The sequence below is a fragment of the Periplaneta americana genome, chromosome 8 (genome assembly GCF_040183065.1).
Source record: "Periplaneta americana isolate PAMFEO1 chromosome 8, P.americana_PAMFEO1_priV1, whole genome shotgun sequence".
Taxonomy (NCBI): domain Eukaryota; kingdom Metazoa; phylum Arthropoda; class Insecta; order Blattodea; family Blattidae; genus Periplaneta; species Periplaneta americana.
The window spans coordinates 67,698,518-67,710,415 of NC_091124.1; the positions used below are offsets into that span (position 1 = coordinate 67,698,518).

Genomic DNA, 11,898 nt, shown 5'->3' on the forward strand with positions numbered 1-11,898 from the left:
GTTTTGTGTTTAAGGAAGTGTTTAATTAATTTGTGTTCTTATTTAGTTTGGTAGGAAGAATAAAATTTTCTTTTGAAACATACAGTACGTACCGCAACTTGAATAAACCGGTTTTCGTGCACTCTAGAAGCAGACTTCTCTCGTAGTACACCGTGCAAGCACAGAGTGCATAATTGTGCCCAACCTGGTTTAAGGTACAGTATAACCTCGATTAACCGTCAATCACGGGACCGGAACCTTCACGAATAATCGAAAAGACGGTTAAGCGAGAATTAGAAAATTATTCCCAAAAAAAAACTTCTTTTTTTTATTTTATGTTTTTTTTTATTCTACTGCAATATAATCTACAGTACAGTACAGTACGTACTACAAAAAACACATGTAACTTATGTAATATTATTGCTGTTGTTTGAAAAATCGGTTAATTTTTTTGTTTAAACACATCACGTTCACAAAAAAAAATAACTTTTTCCCAACTTCTAAATTAAAAAAAAAAAGTGCGTGTTTTAAAAATCTACTACATTACAATCTAATAAAAATTATGTGAAAAATGCTAAAAAAAAAAATTGGGACTGGCTGGCCTGACGGTTAAGCGAGAAAGACGGCGAATCGGGAGACGGATAATCTAGGTTCTACTGTAATATTTTTTACAAATGTATACGGTATTCAATCTGCTTTTTAACAAAATTTTTATTGTCACACCTCTTACATAGAAATTTCTTCTATCATACTTTGATCATTATTTTGCGAAAAACCTTCACAGTAAACTTGTGCAGGAAGTGTAGATGATACTCCAGAATTCTGTGATAATGAAGATGATCGTGTGTAGTGTGTTGCCGAGGGAGCTGGAATTGCTGGAAATGTCTTATTGTAGGTTGTTGCCATATATGAAGTAGAATGTATAGCGGATGGGGATTTTAATCATTTGGTTTTTGTTTTTGTAACTGTGCCCATTCTAACTCTGACACTACTGCAAAAAGTTTGGATTTTGCCAAATGTTGGTATTCCGGCGAGAAGGTCTTAACAGTAGCGGCCAATCCATTGAAAAATAGATCAATTGGATGAGCATTTGATGATGCAGAAGAGGTCGCCACAGATTCGCATCTGTTACTGTCAATTAAATAATCCATTAATGTAGATGATGCTGTCTCCATTTTGCTTGCTCTCCTAACGTGAGATGAACGCGGAACAGGTATATTTGACGGCATAATAATGTTGCAAAGTTTTGGAGCGATTAGTGGCTCATTTTCAACTTCTTCGGTAGGATTCTCGGTAACATCTTCATTGTTCTGCTCGAAAGCTTTTTCTCCTTCATTATCCAACTCTTCATCCATATTTTCAGGAGATGCTCTGTTGTTATGTGTTGCCCTCTCCTTGAAGAATGGTATAATGAAAGACATGCAATCCTCATACTTCCACTTTCTGTTCATTTCGGCTGCTTGTCCGCTTCTTGTCATTTTCTTTTTCAGTGCTTTCCTCAACTGATCTCGAAGTGAAATCCATCTAATCTTACATGCCGGCCCTGCAAATAATAAAAATGTTTTACAAAATGATCATTTAAAATAAAACAATTAAAATAGGTTTCCTTTTCTTTTCTATTCCTAGCAACTAGTGACTCGTTTCAAATCGTTTGGGACATTCTACAGTGAATTACAAGGTGTTTCAAAAGTAAGGCATAATTGCAATTAAAATTGAATGAGGAGATTTTGGGACAAAAAGCTCAGACACGTCGAATCTTGTATTTAGAAACGGATACTTTTTTGGAAGCAAAATAAATATTTTTGCGACTATTGTACGAATTATGACTCGTCGAGAACATTTTTAAATGACACCCTATAGTTTTTAATATCATCTGAAAGAACATATTTCTACAGTGGGCGGGCAAAAGGGCTTAAGTCATTATTTTTTGTGACAAGATTTCCTTCATTAAACCCGTTTCATAAAAGAGATCTTAAAACCAGTGACGTCAATAATAAAGAAAATCATGAAATAGCCAAAATGTCACTTTTCGGATTTACAGCAGTTGCTTAAATCTTTGAGAATTCCTTCTGTAAATCTTACATAGAATGATTTAAGCCCTTTTGTCCGCCCACCTGAGTATATATATATATATATATATATATATATATATATATATATATATATTTCATTTTGTTCTGTACAGTTCTATAATATAGTTCTGGACCGACTCGGACCTTGTTTTAATAGCTACCCTATTGGGTTCGTTGTATTTGACTCGGACCGTCATGTTGGGATTAGAATAGACGTGCTGCGCAGTTGGAAGACTTTACGTCTAGTTCCAATAGCCGAGAGCTCTGGGATACAGCTTAATTACGACCAATCAATGAAGGATAGAGCTGCAGTTTTTTACCGCCTTGCTCTAACAACAATATCGATGATGATGATGATGATGATGATGATATTATCATTATTATTATTATTATTATTATTATTATTATTATTATTATTATTATTATTATTATTATAGTAAACAGTGTAAGATATGTCACGTAGATTCACTTTAAATAAATAAATAATTAAAGTATGAGTTCACTTTTTTATTATAATATACAGTACTCGTAATTGCCTAGACCAGGCATGTCAATTGATGCCCACAGGAGCAAGCGTACGCTTTAGAGCCCAGGAGAGCCTGAACGCTTTACAGCGGAAAGGAAAGAGACAGACGAAATAGGTGGTATATGCCGCTTGGACGAGCTATATTCAGGGATGGCCAGCACTGATTCAATAGATAAAGGGAAGAGAACTTATTAAAACTGTATCCATGTTCATTTTTAGATTTGCCTGAGAAGTATAACTGCATTATAAGAATGTAAGTTTTAATTTTAATGCTCATTTTTCACAAGTTTGATTTTTTTATTCAAAAGAAATATTTTCTCAACTTTTCGTATAAAAAAGTGAAATTTTCAGGTATAGGTCTATTTATTTAGTAGCATTACAGAATGTTTTCGTAAATCTAATATACCGTATATACGTATTACTGAAGATAGTGTATTGAAAATTTTGAAAATATTCGCATGGAAATTGTTTGTAAGGAAATGAATTAACAAAGCAACTACTGTTACATCATAAGCAAAAGATATGTGCCCATGTGTTGTAAAAATGTCAGCTCTATAGCTTCAGCAGATTTCGAGAAAATAATTTAATATTCTGATGATAGGAAGTTGCTCACAAATATCACCTTAAAAGCATAATGCGATAAAAGTTTTGTTATGTAATATAAGTTACACTTAAAACAGATATAGTACCTAGGTAACTTTTGCTTTGTACTGTAATATTGTTTTGATTAGTTTAGGTCTATTGATTACTGTTGTAAGGCTAAAGATACCATCAATATAAAATCCAAATTATCATGTCATACTCAATCTCTTTCTTTGGAATATCACTTTGTTTATGAATGATGTGTTTCATCCACTTAATACAGTATAATATTATACTACTATGGAATTTAAGTGAAAATTCCTTCTTAACTCTCTATTATGTTATTAAGATTTAAAACACAAGTGCAATATTAAGAAATAAATGTTAATACTTTTGTTTTACAGACAATATAGATAATATTAAACAGAAAGAAGCCATATAAAAATAACGACATAAAATTTCACGTTCCGTTTGAAGTTTGTGCACCACTGTTTTCTTAATCCAACAGGTTGCTTATTCATATACACAACCCTTCCTCTTTCCATACTTAGCGCTTGCTGCCCGCGCACGGCGTCAAGGTCAGAAAAATGCGCTTGCTTTGACATCACTGGCCTAGACACTAGGAAATTAATTGTTTTGGGACTCGAACCTTTGTGATGAAGTTAGACAAAAAGCCTACCTCCTCGAACCACTAGCCGAGAGCTCTGGGACACGGGATTCTAATTCTCAAGGCAGGCAGCCAATTACTACCTACCTCCTGTTGGTACCCATCTCTTGTGGGTCATTATTAGGCTTGACCTATCCTTTAAAAAATTGTTAATCGGAAGATACGCTTCGTATTCCTCAAATAAAAGAAGTAAAATGGAGGTAAAAAAGTACAATGCAGAAAATGAAAATGTGGACTTACTGTGTATGATCTCAATATCGTGTTCACAAGCCACCTGCCCTTCTAATGGCTCTCATTCAGCGAAGCACGAAATCGACGAGCTCACGGAAATACTCTGGACCGCGAGAGCAGATTGGGAATTAAATCAATGGATCTCCGAAATCACACTTTCAATTGTTCATATAAAACAATTTTTATCACGAAAAGGAAGCAAAAACGGGCAAAATTGTATTAAACTGTTTTGTTTGAAATATCTCAAAGAATAAATCCTTGAAATTAATGACATTACTTACGGTTCACCTGTATATACGGACTATTTCATCTGAAATCGACCGAAATGTAGAGAAAATTGACCTTGCAATTCTTAAATAAAATGAAACTTTTCTGTCCGTTGACAACTGTGATACAATGCTTTGTGCAAAGTTTGAGGCATCAGAACTTCATAGTGTTTAAATTTAAAATATTTAAATTTATCGTATTTTCATAAAATTAGCAACTTTAAACTGTTGTGACTACGAAACCCTTTCACCCAATTATCAAAATCATGGTTTATTTTGATGCTGAGAAATTATAGTTTATATTGACATGTAAACAGTTTTTCTTACTTTTTATGGAAATGGAGAAATTTAGATTTTTCTTCATTAAGACGCCTTTGCCCACGAAAAAATATTTTTAAAATATATGGTTAGATTCCGCATTGAAAGTACAAATAAACACATATTTTTTTTTTACTGGTGCACCGTTGATAAGAAAGTATTGAAAATATCAAATAAAGAAAATAAATACTACGCGCGTGAACTAACCAGCTGACTGTAGGTAGTCGAGACAAGCAAGGCCAGGAGACAAACACGTTATGTGTCGTCTAGCAGTCATGGCTGGGCTAGCTTTATCAGAAGTTTTCATAAACACAGGAGTAATATGATGCCCAATGCTCGCTTATCTTCAGCTCTCGGCCAGTGTGTGGGGTACTGCGCCGTTCAAGTCTAGGCGTGTGAAAATGATTTATTTAATACCCTCGAAACTTATTGCCGAGTCACTAAGCAAACAATGTCAAATCCCTCTTAATAATGCAAGGTTTTTTCTCAATATTTTTTACATTTTTATAAATGGGCAAAAAGCCTAAAAGTAAGTAAAATCAGATTATCTGTCTCTCTGCATATAATAAAAACAAGTATTACTTCTTATCATAACCTACTAAATGTCAGCTTCAAAATGAGCTCCCGTTCAATGTTCTGCAGTAAATGGTTCCAGAGTTCTGAGCGCTGAAAGAGGCTTGTTTTTCTAAAATACGCTAAATTTGTCGCTCAATAGTACGAAAACCGTTTGACTTTCGATAGTATATTTTTGAAAATGCACTCTCCTCAGCACCTTGTATAAATAGGGAAAAAATTAGAGTATTACAAAAATGCGAGGTTTTTTACTGATCGATTTCATATGGAATAGCCCTGTATCACTTCGTCATTCTCTCATATGAGGCCAGTTGTGTAAACCAATTTACCGACAGAGTCATTTGCCCAGGCTATGCCACAGTGGAGGCTCGTGCCGGATAAATTAGGTGAAGGTCAATAGAATTCTAGGTAATTTCCTGGAATCGTTATATACCCGTGACGTCGCGAATGCTTTTGTAACCTATACGATGGGCATATTGAATTAATGTAATATATTCACCATTTTCTTAAGTTTTATGAAAAGCACAGCATATAAAATAAACAAATTTTCAACATTTTCGGAAGCTACGTCCCCTTAATACCGAAGAATTCACTGTCCCAACAAAACTTCCACACAATACATACCACAACATAATAAAACAACCACAAGTCCACATGACATAAAAAAGACAAAATCTAACACATTTTATACAACACATCAAATTAAAAGAGCACACAAGAAATAGGACCCATAACAAAATTCAAAATCACAATCATAATCGTAAACTGTATTCATATTTTAAATCAACTTCGGAACATGCAACTTCCAATATAAGCTTACCTCTCCAGTAAAATCAAGCAGCTACGATTAAATCAAAGCAGTATTCTGTTGAACAGAAAACTTACACTTGAACGGAAAAGAAAGGGGCACTAGTAATTTCATCTCTTACAAGTTCATTGATGCATTCAGAAATACAATCAATTATTTCATTTTGAATCGTTTTAGATTTCCCAGAAAGAACAGGCCTAATTTTTTCATAGTGATTTCTAATTTTCATAGGGCCAATGAAATGAGAGCCAATAATTCTTTGAAATTCCCCCTGTTCTGTGACGAAATACTCTCATCATGACAGCGAAAAGCCAACTCCTGCTTGCTTAGAAACAATACCGTATCGATTGTGGTGTGCATTACCAGTCTATTTAAACGTACGTTTTCATTAAATTGACTTACGTATAACCTATAACTTTCCTTTAGTGCATCCGCAATGGTGTTCATGTTCTTCTGCAGTGCCTTTAATTGCAAAATACATTTAATGTGTTCAGCTGAATCTGCATGGCTGTAAAGACCGCGATTGACATTTCTGAAATCGCAAAATCCAGTTGAATTCCAAGCGGGTTTCTTGTTCCCCAGAAGAAGACAAGGCCAACAATATAACTTCTCGTTATAGTGACTCCCACATAACCAGTTGCAATCGGCATACCACGAATCTTGAAACTGAATATTGTATGACCGACCACCACTTTTCACTTTTTTCGTAGTTATATTAATGTGACTTGTTGTTCTGCGGTATTTTAAAATATCTTGCTTATCTTCTGCACACCAACGAGAGAACGGTGTCTCCAAAAGATTACACACTAAATCGTTTAACGGATTCATGTTTTCATCGCATTAATACACGTAGTAACACCTTCACACTTCGCTGCACTTGTCACAACAAAGAATACGTAAAGCGAAATCATTGGTCAGCGCGGGTTAAATGTACAACGTAGTTTCAAATGTTATGCCAACTTTCTTTATTACAGTGTACTCAAATTATTTCAAAATCCATACAAAAATAATATATTCACGAGGTGCTAACGTTAAAAAATACCAAAATATATACCTTATATACTAAATTTAAACAATATTTAACTTCTTTACAGAATATTTTATGTTTTCTTATTTAGTTGCAAAATATTACAGTTTGCCACCCTGACCCAATGTTTGGACGAGAGAGAGATTCTGTCTTTCAAGAATAGAGAAAGGAGATGAATGCCTGTTCCACAGACCCTCATAATAGCCTCGCAAAAGGGACCAGTAATTCATAGTAAGCAACTCGTTGTCATGGCAACCGGGTGTGTTTACTGAAGGCGAAAAGGAAAGCCTCATTCGGACCTTCAGCTGGTCTGCTAGCCACGTGGCCTGACTGGTGAGGGGTTCGTGTGAAGTACTGCAGTGAACGTTAACTGAGCGGATTACGCCGAACAAGATATTAAAAAATAGAGCAAAATATGGTTTAGTGAAGAATTCATTTTATTTTAATTTCTTGATAAAATATATTTTATTAAAGCACGAAAAAAGGGGTGAAGGTGGCCTTCATGTACTTCACTTGAATAACCGCCACTGCTATGCCATAGGAACAGTGCAGTGGGGGTTATACGGCATATGGGAACCTACAGTTTTTTAATGAACCGTATGGGGAAGCGAACATTTTGCCCATAAGGCGTATGGGTGCCTAAGTTTTGTACACAGAGATCTATACTGATCTTAGATCATCTCTTGCTGTTCTTAACATATCTTTTTTGATGTTCACAAACACAAATGGTCCACTCCTACAGCGCTGAAATCAGAAGCTCAGTGCCGGATTTAGGCCTAGGCAACCTAGGCAGTTGCAATTTTAAGGGATGCGGCATTTTCTCTCTCTCTCTCTCTCTCTCTCTCTCTCTCTATCTATCTATCTATCTATCTATCTATCTATCTATCTATCTATCTATCTATCTATCTATCTATCTATCTATCTATCTATCTCTATATCTCTCTCTTTCTCTTTCTTTTTTTCATTTTTATTTTACAGTGAAATGTGTTTTTAAAACACTTCTTGGTAAATATTTTCTGAAGTTTGTTATTGAACACCTTGTGGAAATCGGATGTGTTTTGTTATCGCATTGTCGCGGTCGTGGCGAAAGTAAAAGAAAAGTGAACAGCTGAATAGTTATATTGTAATGCCGGTATCTCTTTATTATACTATGAAACTGCATAAGCTTAAGCTTGTATAAACAAGAATGCATTGTTGAAAATCAAGTTGGATGTGTGTTTAGGTCTATTATTTATTGCTGTGAATAGCAACCACAACTCTTAATTACATTTCCAATATAATACATCGTCAACAATAGTCTACTATTTAATCATTTTCTTGCATGTGCACTATATAATTCCACATTAAAAGTTATTCCGCAAAGAGTTGGAGTTTATTTTTCAATTTACAGTACTTTATACTTTCTATCGAAGTAAGAATTACTCGTAATAATAATTATATCACCAACAAAACCAATGCTTAAAAATAAACCACGGCTTGCCTTTCACAAATGAAATTTGTTTCAACAGTGAATAAGTCTGAATATATTACAGTAGAACTTGGTTATAACGACATCCAAAGGACCTTAAAAAGTATGTTGTTATGAACGAGTGTCGTAGTAACCGAGATTCACATTATAAATCTAGTGAGGTGGAAAATGAAAAATAATAAACATAATTAGGCTTATTTTAGATCTATGTATTCACTTTTAAGTATACCATGAACATAATAAAATACACGTAGGCGTCCACACCTGTGGAGTAACGGTCAGCGCGTCTGGCTGCGAAACCAGGTGGCCCGGGTTCGATACCTGGTCGGGGCAAGTTACCTGGTTGAGGGGTTTTCCCTCAACGCAATACGAGCAAATGCTGGGTAACTTTAGGTGCTGGACTCCGGACTCATTTCACCGGCATTATCACCTACGCTAAATAACCTAGATGTTGATACAGCGTCGTAAAATAACCCAAGAAAATAAAAAATACACGTAGGCCTACAATTATAAATACAGTATTCTGTATTAAAACAGTTCGTTCAGTACTCACCAAACTACTTTACTTAGAAGTGAAGTAATCAGTAATTTTACTCTGTTGTCTTCTACTTGCCCAATACACACTTTCTAGGGCTAAATTACGTTTTATGTTCATAATTTCAGTTGCAATTTCACTGCTCCCTTCCCTAGCTTCATAGAACATGTTCATAATTCTAATGACTTCTAAAGCGTCACTCACTTCTTTTAGTGGTCATACTGCGTTAAAATGCGTGCACATAGTGAAAACTTCCTGTCGAAACTGATCTAATACCGCATGAATTCGGGCAGGTTACAGTGGGCTGGGGAATCCGCCGGCATTCAGGATCAGATTTCAACAAGATATTTCTTAAAATACTTTGGTTCTTAGAAAATCTTATTCCAAACTGAGGTTGAAAATGACGTTATGTGCGAGGTAGACACATATGCGTTTGGCGTATTAAGCAAGGTAGGAAATCATATGTCTTATGGGGAATTTGTTGGGACCACAGAATATTTGACGTTATAGGCGAGGTGTCGCACAAAACGAGGTCGCTATAACCAAGTTCTACTGTATTTCTTTGTATCGAGTCTGATGTGCTTAGTCAGAGCAACTTTGATGACATCATCAATGCTTTCTCTGTGAAGAAAGTTGGAACGAAATCTTTATAATTCACAAGTAATGCATATATTTTGATTCCAGTAATTTACTGTTTTCTGAATTGTAACATTTCATTTAAACTAATTTAAACTAAATATAATAGCTGCTCATAAACTGTTTGTGGGAGTTGGGGGGGGGCAAATTTTAGCACTGCCTAAGGACGAAACTACACCTAAATCCGGCCCTGCAGAAGTCTAAATAAAATAATAGTTGAAAAACACTGAAGTGCTGCAGATGCACGCTCTAGGATTCATCAGGACAAGTGTGGGTTTACTGTGAGAGTTCACGGGATAGTGTTTAAATGAAGATTGTTTTACGAAATTAAAAAGTAAAGCAAAATATTTTGTTTACTTCTTTCTTAACATTAAAACTTTTTAGATGACGGTCGAAGGGAAAGAGAAAGGAGAAAAAATATATGTCAAGAAAGAAAAAATAACGGGGGAGGGGGCGTATGATAAAAAAAATTATAGGAAGCTGGTCTATCCGAGATGAGATGAGATGAGATGATGATGGAGATTTGTTGGAATGTCACAGAGGAATCGGAGCTCCCGTGGCAAACCCTGTGTTACCTGCACCATGGGCTTGCCCTACACAAGTTATACTGGATATTCATTTCAAAGTGTGTCATGACGTCACTGTTGATGAGTCAGCGATTTGAAGCGAGTTTCAGCTTTTGTTGTCAGAGAAGTTGCCTATTAATCAAGGCGTTCAATCTGAACTTGAGAACGTGTACGGTATAACTTGAACGTCGTAGCAACAGGTGGCGGTCTGTACGGTCTGTGTGCTACCATAACCTCTTTCGAACTGTGTTTTGCGCGGCCAAGTCGTACGCAGGGTATTTGTTATCATCGGTTGGGTAAGGCAACATTCCACAATACAAATCAAATGCTCCGTGTCCATGTTGACCGTCGAAGTTAATGTCAACAAATACGTAAGTAATCGTCTTAACCCTCTCCCCATATCTCGATAGTAAGAAAAAACTCACCTCAGTACATGTTTCGAAACAGTTCACATTCCTGCCACTACTGGCATTACCGTACGTATCGGTAAGTACTCTTCAGAATGAACGCCGTACTTGCTAGACAACTTCTCTGGCAGATAAGTAATACGCCTCTGTGGAAGTGTAGGAAGATTGAATTCTCTAGGCTCATCGACTAGCCACGTGACGGCATACAGCGAGCCATGACACACTTTGAACTGAACACCCAGTACCGGTAAGTCAGGAGTACACTAGGAATCGAACCCGTGTCACAGAATTATAACTCTAGAGCTCTAGTCACTAGACCATTGTGTGAACTATGCTTATAATATTATCTGTAATAAAATAATGTTGAAAATCATGCATACCTGTTGTATTTAGTTCTCTGCCTATTTGTGCCCATATCTTGTCTTTATGAAAATTATCAGTGTATTTCTTGCTGGCCATATTGTAGAGTTCATCATATTGGCGCACTTGCTCTATCAACATTTCATCATTCATACTGATTTTAATTACGATATAACATTGGTATTTCAAACACTTTTGCCAGGGAGGTTACATTGAACAAGCTCGGACAGAACAGACAGGAAACTGCACGGAACGTCACGTCAAAATATTCTTGTCGATAAACACAGATCCAGACGGTCCGTGCCGTTGACGGTCCGTGACCTTGCCCACTTGCGTTGCAACGCCATATTTGACTCGTCGTTACCGGTCCGTGACGTGACGTTGGCATTCCATATAATGTAAATACATAGAATAAACACAACGTACACCGGTCTGAGAAAGATCGTGTTCGGGGGCAGTTGCTACAAATAACAGTTTTGTAATATAATCATTATAACAAAAATTAATGTAATTAAAAATGTAACACAACACAAAACAGGAATTACTAAGATAACCAAATCAAGAACAGAATATAAGTTTGAATAACTAAATATATGGTATGAAGAAAAAAAAAAATAGACATGAATACTAAACAATTTGCTTAATTTTATTCTGAAATTTATCAAAATTAAAATTGTCAAGGTCTGGATTTGTTGGTAATATGGAGTTGTATAAATTTGACCCGTAATTCTGGCTGTGATCAGTGCTGGATTTAGGCCTAGCAATCTAGGCAGTTGCATAGGGCAGCAATTTCCAGGGGGATCAGCATTTTCTCTCTCTCTCTCTCTCTCTCTCTCTCTTCCTATTTTTCAGTGGAATTGGTTTTTAAAACACTTGT

General features: G+C 35.8%; 1 protein-coding gene across 1 annotated transcript; it reads right to left on the minus strand.

Moving 5' to 3' along the window:
* Positions 1-672: 672 nt before the first annotated feature.
* Positions 673-11,362, minus strand: LOC138704787 (uncharacterized). Its single transcript, XM_069833033.1, has 2 exons — positions 11,042-11,362; positions 673-1,522 (listed from the first exon to the last, which is right to left on the minus strand). The coding sequence occupies exons 1-2, from the start codon at positions 11,172-11,174 to the stop codon at positions 918-920; spliced, it is 738 nt and encodes a 245-aa protein (XP_069689134.1). The 5' UTR covers positions 11,175-11,362; the 3' UTR covers positions 673-917.
* Positions 11,363-11,898: the final 536 nt, after the last annotated feature.

Coding starts and splice junctions, on each gene's coding strand:
- LOC138704787 (XM_069833033.1), bottom strand. CDS start 11,174: ATGAATGATGAAATGTTGATAGAGCAAGTGCGCCAATATGATGAACTC. Junction 1,523..11,041: donor CAGAGAACTAAATACAACAG/GTATGCATGATT, acceptor TATTATTTGCAG/GGCCGGCATGTAAGATTAGA.